The sequence below is a fragment of the Mesocricetus auratus genome, unplaced genomic scaffold, assembly GCF_017639785.1.
Source record: "Mesocricetus auratus isolate SY011 unplaced genomic scaffold, BCM_Maur_2.0 Super-Scaffold_100020, whole genome shotgun sequence".
NCBI lineage: Eukaryota > Metazoa > Chordata > Mammalia > Rodentia > Cricetidae > Mesocricetus > Mesocricetus auratus.
In genome coordinates, this window is record NW_024429201.1 from 24,667,595 (window position 1) to 24,691,660 (window position 24,066).

A 24,066-nucleotide genomic window follows, 5' to 3' on the forward strand; every position below is an offset into this window, starting at 1 on the left:
GGCTCAGGAGTTCAAGGATGTTCTTGGTTATAAAATGAGTTAGAGACCAAACTGGGCCTCAGGAAACTCAAAGCACTCCCTCCTCTGCCAAGAGAAAGGACGACTTGCTGACTGGTAGTGAATTAGCCTTGGAAACTCAGATGGGAAAGGTGTACTGCTATGCTCAAGGTCACAAATAGCTGATTGATGGCAGAGCTGAGACCTGAAACCAATTTTGATTCTTGTTTTTTAGCTTGCCCAATTTAGGAGGCAGATCCTAGAGAAAGGAGTGTTTCCCGTTTTCCAATTCACTTCCTTCATCACTAAATTACTAAACTAAATGGCATCACTGAATTACTAAACTTGTCTAGATTCATTTCTTTCATCGGTCATGAGAAAGGCTAAGGGTTTTCCCGTGTCCTGTAACTCTAAACGAATGAACAAGGTCCCTCACAGCCCACAGGCTCAACTAGCCTACCATCATCTGTGCACTTGAAGTGCGGTCAGCATATGACACGGTCAGAATCACCTGGATGAGAGAAGCTAGAAATATGCCAAGTCTTGCAGTCTTAAAAATGAATGCTCTAGATATTATAGTTGATTTGGAGGGATTTCCATTAGGCCATCCTTCTGAGTCCCTTCCCCCTCTAACGTGACGGTACAAATAGAAAGTGATAATATTTTTGTGTCATGCTAAAGAAAACCTAGGTTGTCTCCTTGACAATGCACATCTTACTTAGAAACCCGGTATATGTACCAGTGAGGAAAACAAGGTAGATTAAAATATGGATAATACCCTGTTTCCACAGTCAAGACAGCATGAGACTATGTATGTGTTGTAGAATATTAATTTAAGTTGTGTTACTTTTGTTTATGTTCTGGAACATTTGTTTAATGATGCAAAGATATGTTTGAGTAAATAAAAATCACTTGCGGTCAGGAGGCTGGGTCAGCAACTAGCTGACAGGAAGTGGTAAGGAGGAGGCAGGTGGAGAAGAGTTTATAAGGGGTTGGGGGTGGGGAGACTGAGCACTAGAACTTCTTGGGAGAATGGAGGAGGTGAGCTGCTTACTATTCAGCCTCTCTGGGAAGCAGGGTTCTACCTCAACTTTTGAATTGTGAGTTCTTTAGCGGGAGGGAGGTTTAAATAAGTTTCCATAGTAGCTTTGAAAGAGTTGGGGCCTGAGGGAATAAAATTCCCTCCGGCTTTGGCTCTTTTGGCCTAGCTCCTGCAGCCAGTGGAGCTGCAGTTGCTGAATAGGATAGCCATAGCTTAAAAGGGTAAAACAAAGAAAAGCAACAGCATGTTTCCAGGGTTATGTCACAGGCACAGTATTTGAATACAGATAACACTATTATAAGAACATTGAGAATATAAGGTTGTTAAAAGATACACATTTGTCTTTAAAAGGTGAAAAAAAAACCCACAACAAAAACAAGCCCAATCTATGTGAGAGTTTCTTTATCAATCTGACACAACATCTGGCAGGAGGGCTAGGTGAGGGAGTGTCTAGATTAGTTTGGCCTGTGGACATGCTGTGCAGGAGTGCTTCAGTTATGCATGGGTGTGGGAAGATCCCAGCCCACAGTGGGCAACATCGTTCCCTGCATTTGGATCACTAGCTGCTTCAAGTTTCTGCCTTGACTTCAGGAAATAATAGACTAGAGCTTGAAAATGTGAGCCAAATAACCCCCTTTTCCATTAAGATCGATTTTACCAGAGTATTTTTTTTTAAATCACAGTATTAGGAAACAAAACTATAACCCCCATATTCATGTTATAAACATGTTTTAGGCATTTATATACAATAACATTTATATAAAGACATTTAAAATTTTTTGAAAGCTCAGATGCAGGGCCTCTACCTGAGGACACTTTAAGTAAAATCTTGGGGATAGCTCTACAGACGTGGGTGGCTGCCTAGGTATTCCAAGGGACTGTGGCAGTGAAATCTTAGACTTCTGTACAGAGTGCATCTTTAGCTAAAAAGAGCACAGTTGGAAATTTCCATCCTGCAGCGCATGCTCAGCCGATCCCTTATTGCCTTGGAATATAGAAGATAAGTAAAATAGATACTGAATATTTGAGTCATCTGGGGACAGATGGAAGGATCCTGGGTCCGAACAATGGGAATCAGCTGTAGTAGTTAAGGTCAGGTTCAGGAGAGGCCAGGCAAGTCACAGAGCAGGAAACTTCCAGTCTACACACATCCAGCCAGTATTTGGCTCTGAAGACATGCAGGACATGTTTTACAAGGTATTTCATGTTTATTCTTTAGCCTTCACACAGCAACACAAAGTAACTATCGAATTGAGCTTGGATTTCAACAGGTGTTGAACACTGAGTCAGGAACCAGGTAAGGGGCAGCTGTTGAGAATCTGATTGTGAGCGGAATAGATTGCTCGCCCCGCCCCCCTAAATCTAGCATCTTACTACCTTGTGATCACTGTTGGGTGCCTACTTCCTAATTAGTTGGTTGCCTAGAACCAGGTACTTTGTCATCCCAATCTGGATTCTACCAGACTACTGCAAGTGTGTGTGTGTGTGTGCGCGCGTGCGCGCGCTTTCGCGTCGAGGAAAAGTTATTATTGTCGAGGGGACTTTGCATAGTGCAAGGCTCTCAAAAAGCTACGGATAATTAATCTAGGTTCTCCCAGTTCAATAAAAAGAATTCCGGGTTTTCATAACTTCGTTCATGCGCCGTTCTGTTAAGGGTGGAAGGGAAGGTTAGACTTGGGAAAGCCATGCCCTCTCAACAAGTTCCGGGGTGGCGCAATGACTGATAAAATGTGTCAGTCATTTGCAAGTACAGTTTCCGATAGTCATTCCCGGCACTGGGAAGAAAACAGACAAAAACGAAGAGGTGTGTATTCTGCATCCAAATGCCTGAAAATAAAAGTCGACAATTTCCCTCCCACTATTATTAACTCGAGGGCCAGGATTGCTAGACTCTGCCACCTGCTCCGCCTCCAAACACCCCCAGCGATTCCGAGTAGGAAGGGATGGTGGAGGCAGGGGCTGGGCCCGGCACTGAATCTTGCTTTTCTTGGAGCAAGTCCGGATCCTCAGCGCGAAGCCGCTCTCCGTGACTTAGCAGTAACCTAGGACTGGAGGGACTGGCTGGACGTCCCAGGTGGGGGCGAGGGCGCTTTAAATTGCGTTAGGACCCCCCTCCCCGCTCTCGGGAGGCTGTAGTCTTTGGCACCTGCGGCGGATGTCTCTCCACCTCGGCCAGGTGTTGCCTCCCCAACCTGCCACGTGCGACCTGCGCGCGCCATCCTCCTCCCCCTCAGAACACGTCCCCTGCTCCAAGCCGCGCTAGGTGGGTCCCAGGGACTCCGGGCCTGCAACCTGCCCTCCGCCTGCGCTGGCTCTTCGGTCGGAGGCAGAGCCCGGAGCGCAGATCCAGGCGGGAAGGGACGGCGGGATGGCTGGGCGCCGCGGGCCGCCGCCGCACCGGGCATGCTCAGTGGCAGGGCCGGCTAGGTGGCCCGCGAGCTGCACCCGGATCTGCGCGGCGGCGGCGGCGGCGGCGACGTGAGCGCGCAGGGGGGCGGCGGCCTCGCCTCGTCTGTGTCTCGGCGCCGGGCTCGGGTGGGTGACGCGCAGTGCCGGGACGATGTCGGATTTTGACAGCAACCCGTTTGCCGATCCAGATCTCAATAATCCGTTCAAGGTGAGCGCAGGGCCGCGGCCCTAGCCCGTGTCGGGCGTCGCAGTTGCCGCGGAGGCCCTGCCGGGAGGGTCTCGGGTCGCAGCGTCACCGGCCCGGCCACCAACCTGGAGGGTAGCGCCGGGCCGCGGGACCCGGAGCCGGACGAGGAGCGGAGCCGGGCAGGTGTGGCCGCCACTACACCGGCCGGCGTGGCGGGCCGCGGGGCGGGGGCCGGGAGGCCGGGGTGCCGGGACTGGGGTTGTCATGGGGACCTGGCGCCGGTGCTGCGTGCGGTGATGGCAGAGGTGTACCGGAGAGAGGCGCCGGTACACGGACGCCGCGATAAGAAGATAAAGGGGGGTGTTTTTGTTACCGAAACTCGGCTGCTCCCAGAGCCACCAGTGGCGCTGCCGGAGGCCCCCTTCCCATAGGGCCCAGCTTAGGGGAACTGGCATCGAACAGAAGTTAAAAATAAACATCTGGAAACAATAGTGCATCTCCCCACCTTGCCTCTGTTAGCGAGGTGGACCCGGGGCCATTTTCCAAGCTGGGAGTGCGTCACCCCGGCTGTTTGAGGATTCCGTTCCTCACGTGAGTTGCTTTCCTTCTTGGAGTAGACATGGTCCCCAGCCTCCGAAGGGCTTGGCGCAGGAATGGCCAGGCTGGCCTTTTGGATGTTGATCATCTGCTCTCAAATTAATGCGGCGACCGAACTCTGCCTTGAAAAGTACTTTGGGTCTCTTAATGACTGGGAGGCATAGCAAGGCAATTTCTTCCAACTGTTAGCTTGGTTAGTCGTTTCTTAATCTTCCCGACCGTATGCTGTGCAAACTTTAATTTGTAGTCACAAAGGTGAAATAGGAACTAATTTGTGGCCACACAAGTGCGGCTTCTGGCCTGTTGGGTTTACCTCTTTTTAGTCCTTTTGTGGCTTACAATATTTATGGAAGGAAAAAGCACCCCTGCTCTGATGGTTTAACCTCATGACTTCATGAAGGATTATTTTAATGAAGCGATCCTGCTTATGCTTGAAAGCTGGAAACATTTTGCAAAAATACAGAGAAAACTGTCACCCTTCAGTTGACTGCACTTTTCTACCCTCATTCATTTGCTTCGGTTGTTTCTCATTGTTTTGAGGCAGGGTCTCTCTATGTAGTATATATAATATAGCTGGTCTTGAACTTTCTACCCTCCTACTTCAGCCTCCCAAATGCTGTGATTACAGATCAAACAGGTACATTGTAAGGGAAGTTCCATGCTCTCCCATCCCCACCTGAAGTTTTGTTTGATTTAGTATTGGACTCACTTCTGTGCAGTGAAAAATTGGGTTATTCTTAAATTATGGACATCCAAAAGAAACATTTCATAATTTACCAACTGAGTGTCATTTAAAAATATTTAAAGGTAAAATATTGATAACCCATTTGCCTCTCCTAGCTCTGATAATTCATTGATGCTGTTTATTATGCATCTGATCACGTGGCTGTTGATTTGACATTTGGTCACCCATTTCACGATTCCTTCCATATTAGTCTTTTGAGAGGGTGAGATCCTCACTTCTTATCACAGACTATTTTGTGGTATATAATGCTCCTTCCTCTGCTGACAGCCATAAGGTTGTTGTGATAATTCTTAGCACAAAATAGTTTTCAAGTATAAGTTACTGTAGAAAATGATTAAGATTTCTGTTTTTTTTTTTTTTGTGAGTGGATGCATTCAGGACACTGATCCAAGTCTATAAAAGGCTTTACAGGATGGAGAATTTACGTCTAAGGAAGGTTTTGTTCTGTTGGCTTCTGTTTTAGAACATTTCTTCATTTGTGGTGACTGTCACACAACTGTCAGTGACCCTGACTCTCTATCTTTCCACTTGCAGCTAGATACCCTTTGTGTCTCAGAGTAACCCTGATGTCTGCTGCCTTTGCTTCTTTTTATGTAGAAGTGGCTTTTGAAGTCTTTTTTTCCCATACCCGTATTTTCAAAGTTCCCAGAATTCTTTACTATTACCTTACTGTCACTTTTCTTTTTATATCTTATTTTTGACATTTGTTATCCACCATCCTTAGGTATCTCCTGCTTGACGTTGGTGTGTGTTTGTATTTTGAAACTCTTGTAGTAAAAACTGGCCTTGAATTCCTGGCCACTGGGTTTACAGTCTGTTGTCCTCACACCTCATGGATGTTTCTTTCCAGCACTGTTGTGTTAGGAGCGCTTTTGTAAACATCATCTTTGAGCCATGCCATGGAAAATCATTTTAGGATAGAATCTCCTTAGATGGTACAGGTACCAATGGCTTTACTTGATTTTACCGACTGTGGTAAAAATCTTTGCTGAACTCAGTTCCTGGGTCCTCTGTGAGCTCCTGCTTTACTCCAGTGCTTATGGTAGGCCTGGTGAATGTGTTGTGGAAGGTCAGTGTCCTTTATTGTACGTAAGAAAGTTGAAGTAATCAAAAATTTATGGTAGTCTAATACAATTTATTTTGAGACATTTTAAAAAATCCATTTTGGAGTTCTAAAATGTGGCTTTAAAGCAAAATAAAAATGGCAATGCATAGTGATGCATGCCTGAATCCCAGCAGTCAGGAGGCAGAGGCAGGAGGATTACCGCACGTTTGAGGCCAGCCACGGCTAATATTGGGAGACCCTGTCCCTAAAAGTAAAATAAAGAGAAAATATTTCCCTCCTATTTAACATGTAGTTTTTGAACAGTTGCTAAGTGTCTGTTATTCTGTTTAACCAACAGATATTGAAGCAGCCCCTCTAGTTTTGTTTATATTAGCTTAATAGAGGACAGACATGCCTGTAAAGCAAAAGAGTGGTTTAATAACCAGGAGAGGCCAAAATATAGACTCCTGCAGTTGACCTAAAAACAAATGACTAAATGCTGGAGGGAGTGCCATTTGTTCATAGGCGGGTGATATTAATAGGGGGCCAGGGTATCTTTAGGCCTTCTCGCATGCTTTTGCTTCTTAATGTAATTGAATTAGACTTGAATTAATTCATTTTAAAAACACAAGGAGAATCAGAATTCAGAGTTTAGATGTATCCATTCTCAGATATATATTATTCAGATCTCATCTGTGGATGAAAATCAAAGGGGAGGCAGGTTGACTGTGTGCCCAGATTCCTAGTCCATTGTTGGTAGCATCATGTATGTTTTTAAGACTGATTACTATTGTGTGTATGGGAGTGGGATACCAGTGTTACAGTGCACATGTGGAGGTCAGAGGATAAATCGTGGAGTCAATTTTCTTCTTCCACCTTGATGTGGATTCTTGGGGATCAAGCTCAGGCCCCCATGCTTGTGCAGCAAGCATGTTTGCAGGGTGAGTGAGTGTCAGCTCTGCTCCTAGTTTCTTATGTGTGCCTTAGACTAGAGGCTCTGGAGTGGTAGCGGAAGGCGGGGTCTGAGTGTGGGCTCCCGAGTTTGAAAAGGCCTTGGTTTGATCCTGGTTTATCTCTGTGACACCTAAGGAAGGCACTCCACTTCTTTAAGCCTACTTGTCTATAAAATAGGATCAAATATCCTGTGCTGGCTAATTTTATGTCATCTTGACACAGGCTAGAATCATCTGAGAGGAGGGAGCTGAAAAATGTCTTCATAAGACTGGGCTGTAGAGCAGCGGTTCTCACCGTGGGGGTCGCATATCCGACTTCCTGCATATCAGATACTTATGATTTGTAACAGCAACAAAATTACAGTTATGAAGTAGCAGTAAAATTTATGGTTGGGGGTCAGCACAGCATGAGGAACTTAAAGGGTCATAGAGTTAGGAAGTTTGAGAACCACTGCTGTTGAGCATTTTCTTCTTTTTTTTTGGTTTTTACGAGACAGGGTTTCTCTGTATTGTTTTGGAGGCTGTTGGTCTAGCCCAGCCTCTAACTTACAGAGATCCGCCAGCCTCTGCCTCCCGAGTGCTGGGATTAAAGGCGTGCGCCACCACCGCCCGGCAGTTTTTTAATTATTTTTATGTGCATTGGTGTTTTGTCTGCATGTATGTCTGTGTGAGGGTGTCAGATCTTAGAGTTATAGACAGTTGTGAGCCACCATGTGGGTGCTGGGAATTGAACTTGAGTTCTTTGGAAGAGAGCAGTCATTGCTCTTAACTACTGAGCCATCTCTCCAGCCCCATATTTTGTAGGTTTTGTAGCATGTGTTAGATCAATGTAATAGTTGTTGATCTCTTATGGTACCTAATTTATAAGTTAAATCTTATTATGGGTAAGTATGTGTAGAAGAAAATATATGGTTTAGATACAGTGTAATTTATAATGCCTTGCAGAATGATTCAGCTATTACTGTAATCTTTTTTGGTTTTTTCTTTTGTTACAATTCAGAGGATGGGCCCAAGGCCTTGAACATAAGTTGAGCAAGCACTCCCCTGCAGAACTAAGGTCCTATCCTTGACTCTGTAATCTTTTAAATCACCTACAAAGGAGTAGTCTCACCTATCTACTTCTTAGTGTAATTTTAGTGGCATCTTAGGAATTGAGTTGAGCCTGGTGGGGTAGCCAGCACCTGTCTTTCCTTTACTTGGGTGGAGAAGACTGGAGGAGCATGACTTTGAGGTCAGCCCGGGACTTTAGGAAGACTCCTGGAAAAGAATTTTGTCACTGTTTCCCGTAATAATTCAAGGTTACTGGTCAGTATCCAGGCAGCTATGATGAAGTATATCGCCCTGGGTTGTTACAAACAGCAGGTGTATTGCTCACAGTGCTGGCAGGAAGCTGGGAAGTCCAAGAGGAGGCACTAACAGCCTCAGTGTTTCATCTGAATCAGAACTCTATAGATGGCACATTCAGGACAGTCTCACATGGGAAGACCTCTCATCATGGAGGGCATTCATTCAGTCTGGGAGGCCCCAGCCCTGTCACCTCAGCTTTAGGTTTTAACATCTTTATCTTGCGTGAGTCTGTGGGGAGATACGAATATTCAGACTCCAGGACCACTTGTGTTCATTTTGTAACATGGATGGTGTCATCTATCTTGTCTGTTTATATAGTGCCATCTGCATTGAGTTGATCTCTCTCCACCCATTTAAAATTTAGAGTCTGAGTCTGGATAACATTAGGAAAATGTTCCAGTATTTTTTCTGTAATCGTTACATTTGAAAACCTTATCTTTTAGTATTTTAGGTATACAGTGATTCATCCATGTCAACTGCCTGAATCCCATGCTCTATTGTCCTCGGTTAGCACTTTTAAAAAGTACATATTGAGTTATTGATTGTATTTGAGTTAGTTGCTGACCATTAAAATGTAGCATTATTTACCACTGTCTCAGCGATCCGTTTAGTATGAACAGTGTCCACACACAACTGCTTGATGGTGGCCCTGGCGTTTGAGCTAGAGTTGCTGCCTTGTGTTTTCAATGTGTCTTCACTTGTCTGACAGCTTGAGTGCTGGTTTAAGGTGTCTTCAGTTAACTGCCTACTTGTTACCTGGAGCTGCTGGTGCAGGCAGTCAGGCAGTGGTCGGGGTGTCCCCCTCCCCCGTGTGTTTGCTGGGCACAGCCTGCCCTTTGCGAATACAAAGGTGGCAGTGTCGAAGGAGAGCAAAAACCAAAGCTTTAAGGGTTTTTGGAGTCATATGCCACCCCTACTGTTAGTCAAAATAAGCCATCTTAGATTTTAAAAATGTGAGTTGGGGATCAGACTCCATTTCATGACAAGAACGGCTGTCTCTCCTGACAGACCTGTGAACTGAAAAGCTGAGGCTGGCGTAACATGGTGAGGCAGTACTGACGAGCTCAGGAGACTGCCATTACAAGGGAGGAGTGGGTGGCTCTCAGGGTTGCTGCATGGTGATATCCTGTGCAGAGAAACCGTCATGGGTTCCTTGCTGCAGACCCAGCTCTACTTTCTGCTGGTTTCCAGTGTGCCTTCTCAAGAGGTCCTTTGCCCTATGAACATTGGGAGGCCAGAAGCCTGTCCTCATTTTGAAGTAACTCCTCCTTGCAGTTGCTGGCACAAGTGTCTTAACAATTTTCATTAGTATTATTGGAGCCCAAACCATGCCTTAAAAACATCTCTAATTGTCTTGAGACAAATCTTCTGTACTTGGGTGCTCCTTAGTGTCAGGTGTTCAAGACTAGCCCTGTGTAGAAATGCTTCAGTCCACTTGGACATTTTTGGGCCTTGGACACACTCACTGGGGTACTGTGTGAAGTTGCTTTGCCTTTTAAAACCAGTGTTCCGGTGCTTTTACTTATTGATTAGTCATAGTTAGCACCAGTCGTAAATTGTGCCTTCAACGAGAACTTCAACTGAGGAATTGCCTTTGTCTGATTGCCCTGGGAGCATGTCTTTGGGGGCATTCTAATTGCCGGTTGGTATAGGAGGGCCCAGACTCCTGTGGACAGTCCTGCCCCTGAGCAGGTGGTGCTGGGCTGTCTAAGAAGGTAGTTGAGGATCTCAGAGGAAGCAAGTCAGTGAGGAGTGTTTTCCTGTGGCCTCTGCTTCATCAGCTCCTGCCTTCAGGTTCCTGCTTGAGTTCCTAGCTCGGTTTCCCTTGATGGACTGTAGCACGTAAGCCGTTTCATTAGTTTCCCCCCTAGATGGTTTTGGCCAGGATGTTGTATTGCAGCATCAGGAAAGGAAACTAGAACAGGCTCATAGCTTTAACAGTCATGTTTGAGGTGATGATTGTGTACAAAAATCAAAATTATTCTTTAGTCGATCTCATTAAACATGCTTAAGTACAGTTAATATTTTGTAGTACTGAATGTATATCCAATGAATTTAGTGGTTCTGTTCTTTGTACGTTTGTGAGTGTGTGCAAATGTCTGTGTGAACGTGTGGACAGGATGTGTGACATTGTTGTAGAGGCCTTTGGTGTGGGTTTTTGTTCTTCACTTAGCTGGAGATAGTTGATCTGTTTGCTACTGTGTACACTGGTGTTCAGGGGTTCTCCTGCATCCTTCTCCACTCTTACTGTAAAAGCTGTCACTGCATCTGACTTTACATGGGCTGGGCATCTGAAGTCAGGTCCTTCCTCTGGCAAGTGCTGCACCACTGAGACATTTATTGTTCCAGTCCCCCATTATATCTTATTAGGAGAAACCACCACTTTGATAAGTTGCTAAAAGTATATGTATTGGATTAATGAGATGAATAACAAGTTCCAAAAAAGTAATAATTGTACGTTCTCTTGCTCTGGTGTAGTCACTTAGGTACTGTTCCGTTAGCTGAGTATGTAGAGTGGTTTGCACATAGTAGAATATGTCCAGTGAGAGCAGCCAGGAAGGACAGACCTGGGTCTAGAAGCAAGTCGAAGGCAGCCTCAGAAGCACACACTGAGCATTTAGTTGACTGAAGGCTAAAGGGAAGTCGGGCTGCCATCAGGTACTTGACGTCTCCTTGCCTGCTTAAGTGAACAAACTTATTATTTGTTGCTTTAGATAAAGAATCCAAGGCTCATTGGCTTTCTGCCTCAAGGTGGACTTTGTCCCAACAGAGAGATTATTTAATCAATGAGAATAACCTGGCAATGCTTTTATAGAAGTAGATCCTCCAACATTTGATGAAGTTATTCAAGTAGAGGCTGTGTGGTCTATAGAGATGCTAAGGAAAGAATTGTGTGTCTGAGCCTTCTCCGTATTGAAACTCTGTAGTTGCTACATGTCTGTAACTGTAGCATTTTGTGAATGCACATGTTCTCTGATGTTCTACTGCAGTGGATACCGGAGTTGACACTGATCATGCAGGAAAGAGGCGGGGAGGCCTCATGTTCTTGGAGACTGCTATGTTCTGAGCACAGCTCCTGATGGAGGAACTGTCTTCAATAGTAGTTCATAGTACAGTTGCTTCATCGTGGCCTCTGATGAGTGATGTTGACCTCCAGTGACTGAGCTTGTCAGGGTTCTTGGCCAAGGGAAGCCCTGGAGTAGGAGCCGTCTCTCTTTAGGGCTTCTGAGGGCCATCTAGACTCCTGTTCTGCAGTTCAGATGCTCCTGGACTACAAGGAAGCAGCCAGCATCTGTGGAAGCTTGTGTCCATTCTGTATGTGTTTTAAATGTACCTCCCTCGGCATCTGTTTATTTCAGTGAAAATTGACAAACGGTAAATGCGGTGTGACTCTTTTTCAAAACTATGATGAATAGAAGTTGTATTTATATGTAATTTTTAACATTATACTGGAATAGCTCAGATCCAAAGTTTATGGTTTTAAATTACCAGAGGAGTTTTAGCAGTACTTGTGGATTATAAAGCATGAAGGGGCGGTGTGAGCATGTAACAAGTACTCTTAGCGCTTGCATTTATTATTATTGTCCCTGTGGAGGGAGGCGCTCTCTGCCGTGTTGTTGCTTCTGACTTCACATCTGTACTGGGGTTGAAGCACTGCTCCCTTTCCAGGAGAGTCTCCTGTAGATTGTGCCCAGGGAACAAGCCAGAATCACCTTCTTGGCACGTGGCGTTGGGTCTGTTTAAGAATGAAGACTTTTGAGCTGGTGGAGCTCGGTGGAAGAGCTCCTGCCTAGTATGCACAAGGGTCTGGGTTCACTTCTGGGTTCACTTAGAGCGGCCTCGCCTTCTGTCTTTGTTTGTTCTGAATAATGCTGCTGTGCTTGTACAGACTTTCATTTTAGATCACTTGGGTACGTACTCAGGTCCTGTGACAGCTCTCGTCAGAGGAACTGTGAAACCATTTCCACCATGCTGCTGGAGGATGCATGTTTCCCTGTGTGGTAGCAATGCTTATTTGAGGCTAGCCGTGTTAGCTGTTGCTTCTGCTGCTTCAGCCTCTGGTCTGCTGGGGATTCCAGGCCTGCACCACTATGGTCACCTTGAGACTTGTGGACTTGATGTGTATTTGCCTAGTGCTGGGGATGGTTTTGTGTACATATTAGCCATTGTGTATATTTGGAGAAGTGTTTGTTCACACCCTTTGCCTGTTTTGAGATTGGGCTATTTAGCTGTTTTAAAAACTGAGTGATCTCTGGGCCGGGCGGTGGTGGCGCACGCCTTTAATCCCAGCACTCGGGAGGCAGAGGCAGGCGGATCTCTATGAGTTCGAGGCCGGGCTGGACCGATAGCCTCCAAAACAATACAGAGAAACCCTGTCTCGTAAAAACCAAAAAAAAAAAAAAAAAAAAATCACATATTAAAAACTGAGCATCTATTCTAGATACGAGTCCTTTATCAGTTGTTTGTGTTGGAAACATTTTCTCCCGTTCTTCTTTTCTTGATACCCTTTGAATTTCAAGCAGAAATGTTGCAGTAGGGCCATATCTGTTGGATCACTTGCTTTAGTCTGTGTGAAGCTCTGGGTCTGGTCCTCAGTAACACACATCCGTGCATGTACACACTGGCTTTTTATTTTGATAGAGTCCAAATTTTTGTTATTTTCAACTTTTATAGAATCTTAGCTATGTAGCCAAGGCTGGCTTGGACCTCATGGTCCTCTTGTCCCCACCTCCCAGGCGATTGATTACAGGTATACCACCACATGGCTTTAGTTGTTTTGTGTCGTTTCTAAAAATTCTTTGCCAATTCTAAGGTGAAGAGATTTTACCCTTATGTTTTCCCTTAAGAATTTTATAGTTTTATCTAGCTCTTGCATTAGTTTCAAGATTTACTTTTAATTTTTATGTGCTGTGTGAGGTAAGGGCCAAACTCATTCCTTGGCAAATGCATCAATTGTTCTGTTGCCATTTGTTGAAAAGACTATTTTTGGCCAGGCAGTGGTGTCGCACAACTTTAATCCCAGCACTTGGTAGACAGAGGCAGGCAGATATCTGTGAGTTCGAGACCAGCCTGGTCTACAAGAACTCGTTCCAGGAAAAAGACTATTCTTTCCCCAGTGGTCGTGGCACCGGGTCGAACACCACAGAACCCTTTCTTAGTGTCTTGTCTTTTTTTTTCATGCAAAAGTGATCTGTCACCTGGTATCTCCAGAGTGTGTGTTACCTGCCCAGCTTCTCAGCTTGACAACCCCAGTGTTGCTACTGCCTCTAACTTGCCGCATATGTCAACACTTAATCCAACACGATGGGTTTTTACCTGCTTCTGCATTTTGATTATGAATATTATGTCAATGTTGCCAACTTGATAGCCTTTTCCTTAAAAACTCCCTTATAAGAAAATCTTCCATTTGCTCTGAGGAATACATATTTTCATAGAAGCTGGAACACTGGAACCCCTGGAGCTCATAGAGCGAGAAGCATAGGGTATGAAGTGTCACGAATTTCAAGCATTAGTGAGGTACAGCATTGACTGTTGATGAACTCACACCACAAAGAAGTGTGTGTGATAGTTATGAACTGGCAATTTTAACTTTAAAAATAGGAGACAATTAGATATTTGTGGTTTAAAATTTTTATTAGCATATATTAGTTATACCTACCGTGGGTTTTATTAGGGCATTTTCATACATTTTCATGCCTCTTGTTTATTTTGACATGTACCTACAATCCTTTCTTGTTTCTCCCCCAACTCTTGCTGCTTCCTTTTCTTCATGGGGTGGGGGCCCTTTCTATTCTCATGTCTTGTCTGTCTGTCCCTCCTCTCCCTCCTCTCCTCTTCCCTTCCCTCTTTCTTTCTTGTGACCTTCTGAGTTTAATAAGTGTTGCTTGTAAGAGCATGGGTGAGGATTGTTTATAGGAACATGGGCACCTTACCAGTGGCTAAGGAGAAAATGTCCTTCAACAACCACTCATTGCATTTATGTCCTCGGGATGGGGTGGGGGCATGATCCCTTACCCTCTGTATCACAGAATGTTGAGTGGGTCAGGTCTTGAGCAGGCTTGACAGCTGAGTTGCCAAGTCACTCTGGGAAGAAAGCCTTCTATCACACTGCACTCTTCCTCTGGTGCCTGCAGGGTTTCCATCCTCTCCTCCTTGATGTTCCCGGGCCTCGGAGGGAGTGAGATACAGATATTCCATTTATGGTTAGTCTTCAGCATTTCTTCTCAGCACTCTGACCAGTTGTGGCTCTCTGAAGTCACCAACTGCAAAACCAAGCAACTCTGGGGAACGCTGGGGTCAGCACTGGTAGATGTGTCTAAACAAAATTGTTTAGAAGGCAATTTGGCTGACAACAGCAGCAGTTTTCCCATTAGGGCCTATGGCATCCTTAACCATGGGCTGTTGGCTGTACTATTCATGGTGCTAGGTGTGCTTTCCCTCTGAGCAGCCGGCCTCATGTCTAATCAGAAAGTGACTACAAACCTTCCCCTAATGCATCAGTGGTCAAGCCTTGCCTGGCTAGTCAGTAGGGTCCACAGCTGCTGCTGCTGCTGCTTCCTCTTTTTTTTTTTTAATTTTATTTATTTAAATAACATTTTTCCCCACATACCAGACCATTGATGATAGTTGTAAGCTTCTGGCTTAGTTCCAGCTTTGTTGTCGTGTTGTTTGACATGTGATCTCACCATGTGGTCTCTTCAGCACTAGGGTTTTCCTGTCTAGTTCTAGTGGGTAACCAACAGCAGTGACAAACTCTGTTTTGCTTTGGGAGCTTCTCTACCTTGCCTGACCAACTGACTGGTTGGGAGGTGGTTCACCCCTTTAAAGCGGACACTTGAATGTGAGTGGTTTTAATATGGACAAGACTCACTTGTGGTGTATGCTGCTGGGAATCAAAGTCGGGACCATAGCAGGTTAGTGCTCTGCTGCTGTGCTCCACTCGGGCTGCGTGGCTAGTGAAGGGTTAGGGTTAGGGTTGTGCCCGTCAAACAGTGCAACTGAAGCACAGCAGTGCACTAGTAAACACTGGCAGCCCCCACCCCCACCCCAGAGGGGGGCAGTAGAAAGCCGAATGTATTCCAGTGGCATTATTTACCTGTGGGAGTCCTCTATAGTAATAATCCGCATGGAAATTTGGGATAAATGCAAGGTGGTGACAAGGGGAAAGTTTTAGGTGACAGGGAACAAAGCACCAGCAGGTGCCTAGGGGACAGTATGCTAGGTGCAATTGGTTTTGTTTTTGTTTGGTTTTTCGAGACAGGGTTTCTCTGTATTGTTTTGGAGCCTGTCCTGGAACTCACTCGGTAGACCAGGCTGGCCTCGAACTCACAGAGATCCGCCTGCCTCTGCCTCCCGAGTGCTGGGATTAAAGGCGTGCGCCACCAACGCCCGGCGCTAGGTGCAATTGTATCATTGTTTGATAATATTTTTTTCACTGCTTCTCTTAAACTGATTTAACCTTATGGTTTATATAATCCTAACTTTGGTATCTTAAATAGCCATAGATTTTAGTGAATTGCTTATAAGTGTAGCAATTATAAAATGCAAATTAACAAGTGTAATGGATGACTTTTTACTGTTTTTTTTTAAATGGAAATGTTTAGATTTATGTCTTAGGGGAGTTTGGCATTTACAGTTGATTTTATAAGAGAATGCACTTTGAACTGTGTACTTTCATAAGCCTGGTGTTAGGGAGAGCTTGAGGGAAGGAATAGATGAAACTTTGAAGACATTTGTCGTCTTAGTTCTTACTAAGAACCAAGTTGCTTAGGTACCTTAGACAAACTACTTGAACCTCTATCCTCAGGATGTGTGCCATTTATCTTAAACTTGTTAAAAGCCCTTCTGACTCACACAAAGATGCAGTGTCTTAAAGTACCAGATGAAGAAAATAGTGTGCAAGATTGTCTTTGGTTGCAACATGTGATTATTTCTTACTTAACTGCAAATTGCTTATTTTTTAAGGCACACTCTAATTTTTATTAACTTATAAACTTTTTGGTAGTAAAAGAAACATGTAAATTATTGATTGCCTTCCAAAGCTTTAGGAATCTTAGAAGCTATTATGTATCACAATGTGAGCTAAGAGTAAGTAAGGAGAGCTCTTTTTTCTTTGTGACAATTTACCTTGTGAGGGAGGTTTTGGGAGTCAGGATCTTGGCAGTTTAATGTTACAGGTTTTTGAAAAGAACATTTTGAGCTCTTTTCGTTACATTTTTCATGAATAGATTTTTAAAGTTACAATTACTTTTGAAGTCATGAGAGGCCAGCAGGAGATAGATCCTGGTCAAGGTGGGAAGTGCCTGTTGCCTGTACTGGACTTGGAGCTTAACTATTAGTTAATTTATATAAAAATGTTACAGGAATGATTTACTGACATCCAAGAAGAAAAATTAGAGTTAAAAGTTGATTGAACAGAATGAGGAAGCTCTATGAGGAAGTCATCAAGAACTTGTAAAACTCTTTGGCGTATCTCTGCTTGCCACATTATGCTAAGTGAAAGGGCTGAGTGTAAGAGGCTGTATGGTCCCATTGATATAATCCAAACAGTCCAGAAAGTATTCCATTGGTTCCCAGTTGTGAGGGTAGGAAGTAAAGTGTTTTACAATATTTGGTAGATGAAAAGACAATGACAGAAACACAGTTAATGCTGAAAGGGAACCATTATGCATGAGAAGACAAATTTCATGGGAAAGAAAACTCTTAACAGTTGAGTACCACAAAGGGTATTTGCATGGGAAAGCCCTGCTGATCTTCCTCCACACTGAGGAGTTCAGTGACTTAGTAGTGAAAGATGTCACCTGAACAAATGTGTCCTGTGACCAGCCTTTTATTGTCTGTGACTTCAGCACACTAATCTGAGTGCGCTTACCTATGTTTGCTACCCAGTTTCTCAAAATTTACAGGAAATTTTGGTGCTTTTATGTAATAGAATGCTGAAGCTGTGATTATTAAGTGTTCAAATTGGGGATCGACATAGTCCCTTTTTGCTAATCCCCCATCCTTACCTTCCTTCACTAGTTTTCTAATGAGCACATTTATTTATTTAATGGGGCGCTGAGTGGTTTACATTATGAAGATCTGTAGCTAGCTGGCTGGCTATATTTCTTTCAAGAAATATGTCTCTGATATTAATTCCTCTTCTCTGTCTCTCTCTGTGTACCCCCAAAAACAAACCAAAAAAGGAAAACCCATCAAACCAACCTTGAAGTGTAATTTCTGAGGTGTTTAAAAGGCACATTGACTGTTTTTACCATACTTGCAGTTGTTTAGGGTCGCTTATGCACATTTAAATTTTTCATTACTCCAAAAGGAAACCTATGTCCTGTAACAGTCACTTTGTATTTCTGCCAAGCCTGCCAGTTCTGAGTGACCACTGGTACACTCACTGGACATTTCATATGAATGGAGTCATGAAATATGTAGTCTTTTGTGACTGGTTTCTTTAGCATAAAGTATTGAAGGTTTATTCATGTTGCGGTATAGATCAAGACTTTTCTCCTTTTCTTTGCTGTGTGTGGTATGTACAAGAACACAAATGTGCATAATGTGTACAAGTTACACGTGTGTAGATATGTATGCATATGTGTGCATGTGTTTGTGGAAGCCAAGGAACAACCTTGGATAGTTTATCTTGGGGACTATTCACCTTGTATTTTGGGACCAGGCTTTGATAGCCCAGACTCGCCAGTTTGCCTAGGCTGGCTGTCTGGCAAGCCCCAGTGATCTTCCTCTGTCCGCTTCCACAGCACAGGGATTGCAGGTGTGCGCCCCATGTCAGCTTTTTAATTTGGGTTCTGAGGGTCAAACTCAGGTCCTTGAGTAAGTACAGCAAGTACTCTACTGATGGAGTTATCTCTCCTGCCCAAGAAATGTATTATTTCCTTTCACTGCCAAACAATATTGGATTATGTAGTTTTGCTGCTTGTCCATTCACAAATACAATATTCTTTTATGGACAATGCTGCTGTGAACTGTGAATATTTTTCTCCAAATTGAATATATGTTTTCATGCTGTTTGGTATGTATCTAGTTGTAAGTATTCTAGGCCACAGAGTAACTGCCACATTGTGTTCTAAATGGTTGCACCATTATTATCTGTAGTAGAGAAGGGGATCCTAGTTTTTCTCTATCCTTGGTGGTGCTTGTCTTTTCATGTCTAGAAGTTGTGCAGGCATCATGGTCTTCACTTTATTTTCCCGATGCCTGATGATGCTAGGCGTTTTCTCATGTCCTTATTTGCTGCTGTTTGTTTGCCTTCTTGAAGAAGGTCCATTAAGATCCCATGCCTGTGTTCTTTTAATTGTGGAGCCCTGCGAGTTCCTTATATATCAGATAAATGATTTTCAACATTCCCCCTCCCCGTCCCCCGTTTCTCTCTGTCTCTCTGTCTCTCTCCTCTCTCTCTCTCTCTGTCTCTTTTCTCTCCCTTCCCTCCCTCCCTCCCTTTTTTCTTTTTTCTGCTTTCTTGATAGCATTTGCAACATGGATTTTAAAAACTTTGGTGAAGTCCAGTGATCTTTCATTGTTTTTCTTGTTTGTACTTTGCTGTCATAGATAAGAAATTATTGCTGACCCCAGTGTAATGAAGGAATGTCTTTAATGTGTACACTGGGCTTTGGTGGTTCATTCTGAGCTAACTGTTGTGTATTATAGAGGTGCTCATTGTGCTTTTAAAAATACTTTGTAAAGTATTGAAGCCAGGTGTGTGGATCACACCTATAATCCCAGCACTTGGGAGGCTGAGACAGATTATCACGGGGAGTTCCAGGCCAGCCTGGGCGACATAGTGAGTTCCAGCATAACTAGCTTGGGCTACAGGGTAAGTACTTGTCTCAAAAACAACAGGGCTGGAGAGATGCTCAGTGGTTTAATATGCTTGTTGACTCTTGCACAGGACCTGGCTTGGTTTCCCAGAAGTCACATAGTGACTCACAACTGTCAGTAACCCTGGTTTCAGGGGATCTGACACTCTTTTCTGACAGCTGAGGACAGTACAGGTCTGTACCTGGTGCATATGCAAACATACAAATAGCCACATGGTAGTGGTGTTTGGTTTTGATCCCAGCACTCTGGTGGTAGAGGCAGGCGGATCTCTGGAGTTAGAGGCCAGCTTGGTCTACAGAGTGAGTTCCAGGACAGCCAAGGCTACACAGAGAAACCCTGTCTCAAAAAACAAAAAGCCACTCCCTCCCCAGAAAAACCCAAACCAAAACAAAGGTACATAGAAAATAAGCTAAATCTAAATAAATAAACACCTTTAAATACATCTGAAGGCTTGGCTGCAACTGCCAGATATTTTGGTGCTGTCTGAACAGTTACTTGGTCTGCTTATTTCCATAAGAAGTCATTGGTTTGGGGTTTGATCTATTTTTAGACATCTTTTCTATTCCCCTCCCCTTCCTTTCTATTTATTTATTTATTTATTTATTTATTTATTTATTTATTTATTTTTTAATCTTGGTCAGTTTTATTGGATCTGGGAACAACTAGGAGACACACCTGGGTAGGTCTTCAAGGGTCTTTCCTGGACCCATCAGCTGAAGTGGAAAGAACCTTTCCCCAGAGTGGTAGAATTTACCATCAGCTGCCCAGACACAGAGAGCTGAGAGGTACTTTTCATGTGCCCGCCTCTGCCCTTTCTATTTATTTTTGTGATGGGTTCTACTATGCTGTTCAAAATGGCCTTGAAGTCCGATCTACTCAGCCTCCTGAGTAGTGGAGACTGCAGATGTTTTTCTAGCCTGGCTCTACACAGTACTGTCTGTTTTGATGGAAGTTCATGTAGTTTGCATAGCGGTGTTACAAAATAGGATGTAAAATTTGGAGTGGTGGCTGTGGGCGTGGTGACACACATCTTTAATCCTTGCACTCGCAAAGCAGAGGTAGGTAGACTTGTATAAGTTCCAAGGCTAGCCTGGTTTACATAGAGAGTTCCAGGACAGCCAGCACTATATGAGGAAACCCTGTCTTTAAAAAAAACATATTTTTTGGGTGACAAAATTCCTTTACCTCAGTGACATCTGCTACCATCGGCCAGTGCATTCAATCCCTTTGCCAGTTTCCTGTTTCAGTCACATAGTGTGACTTGCATGGACTCAGTGACAAATCTTCGTAATGACAAGTAAAGTATGTGCTCAGTTTTTAATTAACTATCTAGCAGAGATGAAGACTCCTGGCTTCAGTCTTCATAGTTGTATATAGTTGTGCATGTACACTGTGACTGCCTTAGGGGTAAAAATGGCCACTTGTTTGTTTCTTCAAGGTTGTTACCACTCAGGTGGAACAGGAGGGTACTGGGCAAACATGTATGGAGCACCTAAGGCTAGTTAGATACCTGTATAGTCGCTAGATATAAAAAGATGAATGGGACCCCTGAAATCAGAGCATCCACCCTTCATCTGGGAAATGTAATGGCCAAGAAATAATTAACACACTTTTCATTGCAGGACCAATATGTCTTGAGGGTTTCCTAGGCCTTCTTAAATGACAGTGAGGAACTGATTAGTGTAGCGTCAGCCACTAAATGCAAAGTCTTAGACCCATGGCCTCTGTGGTCTCATAGTTCATCTCTTCATATACAGACAGGGAAATTTAGTGAAACATTTATTTTTCTAAGTTAACTCAGGAATGACAGAACTTGGAGTAGATCTGTTCCGGGGAACAGCTGTGACAAGTGCAGTCTCTGCAGGGAGAATCTGGTGTGTTAGCCCTTTGGCACCTCTCAGTTGAGCTAGTTACTCCTCAAGAGCTGCATGTGGGTCATAATCACTGTGGTAGAGCAGGGGTCTAGATGGAAACAGTGCTGCGTTAAACCCAGACTCCAGAGCAGAGATGTCTGAAGTAGAAGATGCTTGCTAGCAAAGCGGGGGTCTCAGGACAAGTTCCTGCAGTACAAGCAGCCAAGTGTGAGGCTGGGCTTACCGTTGGAACTATGTCCATGGCTTATGTACTTATGTAAGCCAAAGGCATTTTCTAGTGAAAAGTTAGAAAAGCTCTACCACCTATCCCCCTCTATTGATCGTGTGTGTGTGTGTGTGTGTGTGTGTGTGTGTGTGTGTGTGTTGAGGGTAAACATCCAAGGCATGCCAGGAAAGCACTCTATCAGGTTGTTTACATTGAGTCTACATTGGCTATAGATAGCAAGAGCAGGATCACAAAGAATGGGAAGTTTTGAGACGGCCAAACAGCCCATCAGAAGCAGTAGGTACTGATCGCTTCTGTTTGGTTTGAGTTCTTGGTAGTCTGTCTAGTATTTCAGACAAACTTGCAATGTTGATTAAATATGGGACATTTGTTTTTGTTAATTTGGCCCATTATTATTAACTGATCAACTTCTACCTTTTCCCTGCGTCCTTCAGCCCTTAATGATTAAATTTGAGATATCTGAGAACTTTTGTCAAGTATAACAGCAGATAGCTTTTGCTCACTTTAAGTTATGGTGTATGTGATTAAAGAATGTTAATGATGGCAATCTAAGTCTCCATTCCTTAGCTGTCATTTGTGTAAATGGTGAAGATTTGCTTATCTTTGTCACTCCTATCCCCTAAGTAAGGTTTTAGTTCCAATTATTTTAAAATTTTCAGATGCCTAAAGTTTCTCCAACTTATGTCAATGAAATCTGTAGGCATGGTGTGAACAGGCTTGAGCACTGAGAAGCTCATATGGGCTCATTCTGAAGAACAGATCTGAGGGAAGGGGTCCGAGGGTGGGAGAGGGAAGAAGGCTGTTGGGGTTACCAGTGAGAACTACTGTAGCTTGGTTTGGGGTGTGGGCTATATCGTGATGTGTAGACTAAAAGATGGGGCCTCAGTGGCATAGTTTCAGGGCCAGTATGATTGAAACAGTATTTTTGTTTTCCTCAGCTTGTGTCTCTTTTGACATGATCAGCCCTTGAAATACGATGTGAGGTGTTCACTGGGAGGAAGCAGTTGAACATGTGAGATACAAGAATAATTGGAGGCATGTTTCTGAGAAAGGAAGAGAAGAAACTTAGCTATGAGGAGGATGGGTTTTTCTCCTACAGGCCTTGTCAAATTGTTACAAAAAAATTGAACTTCGGGAGATATCTACACTGGAGAATACAAAAGACTATAGAGTTGTATTTGTATTCCCTGCCTCTTTTAGTCTCTGAATTAGGGGAAGGATGAAACTAGCAACGATTAGCAGCAAATGTGGATCAGTAATTATGTTGGAGGATCAGTGTATATATATTAGAAGTCAATAAATATCCATGCTTATTTAAGTATATCACAGCAGATTTTAAGTATACTCATGGAAATTGACTTTTCATATGGAGTTTTGAGGGGATGTAAAATGGTGAAAACATTTTGTGCTGTCTGTTTTGGTTTTCTGTTAGAGAAACCCCTCAGGTGATGAGTTTATTATGTTCTCAGGAGGGAAGGAAGCTCAACATAGCTGTTGTCTGTAACTGTAAAGGTACGGTCTCTACTGGAGACCCAGGTCAGTGCTTAAGAGCACTCACTGCTCTTGAAGAGACCTGGGTTTGATTCCCAGCACCCACAAGGTGGCCTGCAACAGTCTGTAACTCCGGTTCCAGGGGATCTTATGCCCTCTGTAGGCACCAAACACACAGGTGTTGAACGTTCATACAGACAAACACTCCATACAATAATACCAGTAACAACAGCAAATAAGAACAGCCTTTAACTAGGGGGACATTTTAAGGTGCTACCAAGTTCCTAACTCTCCATACTCCATGCCCTTTCCTGAAGCAGTGTAAGCCATGTTCAGTGAACTCAACGCCTATAAAACATAAAAGTAGAGCTGCCCTAATCTGAGGAAGATTGATGCTTCCTCTTTCTCCTCTTACGCTTTCTCCTCTTTCCATCTTTGCCTCCTCCATTCTGAGGCTCTTCTGTGGACTTTGAGAAAGGTGTCATTGCTCGCCCATTGGAAAAGTGGTGTGTTTCTGATTGTCCCTTTCTTTGCTCTGGTGAGTAATTGGCATCTTTATGTAATTGGAATTCTCTTCAGAGGCCCTATCTGCTGTTCTTTGCTTCTTTTCTGGTCACTTTAAGATTTATTTGTATTAATTTTTAATTGCATGTGCATGTATGTGCAGGTGGAGGCCTAGGGTTTGGAACTCCCTGAGCTGGAGTTGCAAGTGGTTGTGAGCGCTTGACACTCATGCTGGGGACTGAATTCCAGTTCTCTGGAAAAGCACTGCCCTTAACCATGGAACCATTTCTCCAGCCCTATAATAAAAAAATCCCTTCATATCCAGTCCTAAAGATGGTTACATTTGGTTGCCTAGAAGATTTATTTATTTTTATGTGTATTCATGTTTACATGCATGTAGGTGCTCTCTGTGTGTTCCTGGTGCCCCAGGAAGCCAGAAAAGGGCATTGGATCCTCTGGAACTGGAGTTAAAGGTGGCTGTGGTTGTGAGCTGCTATGTAGTGGCTTTGAACCAACTTGTATCTCTACAAGGACAGTCAGTTCTCTTGCCCAATGAGCCATCTCTCTAGCCCCTGTGGTCACTATGTTCCAGTAGCATCTCTTCTTTGACTGGCACTAGCCTTTGGTGTTCCTTACTTGTTGACAGTGTCTATGGTTCTTAATCAGTCTCTTTAAGAAATGGAATCTGGTTGGATTGGTGAGCAATTATCCAATCTACAATCTCTTCAGTTTGGCTTGCCAAGTGCCCTCTGAAGACTGTCATTGGGCAAGGAGGAGAGCGCCTTTTTCCTCTGTAGCTAAGGATCAATGACACACCACCAA

The 24,066-nt window shown here is 43.8% G+C and overlaps 1 protein-coding gene across 3 annotated transcripts in view; it reads left to right on the plus strand.

Moving 5' to 3' along the window:
* The first annotated feature begins 3,160 nt into the window (after positions 1-3,160).
* The window catches only part of Scamp1 (secretory carrier membrane protein 1), a 72,977-nt gene continuing 52,071 nt past the window's right edge, over positions 3,161-24,066 (plus strand). The window contains exon 1 of one of the 3 annotated variants that reach the window (XM_040729027.1): positions 3,161-3,302. Coding sequence is in view for 2 of the 3 variants with exons in the window: in XM_021223264.2 (XP_021078923.2) it covers positions 3,600-3,656 (57 nt within the window). In the remaining variant the exon portion in view is untranslated. Of the gene's footprint in view, positions 3,303-3,492; positions 3,657-24,066 lie in introns of those variants that run through there. The other 2 variants (XM_021223264.2, XM_040729026.1) reach the window with 2 other exon arrangements.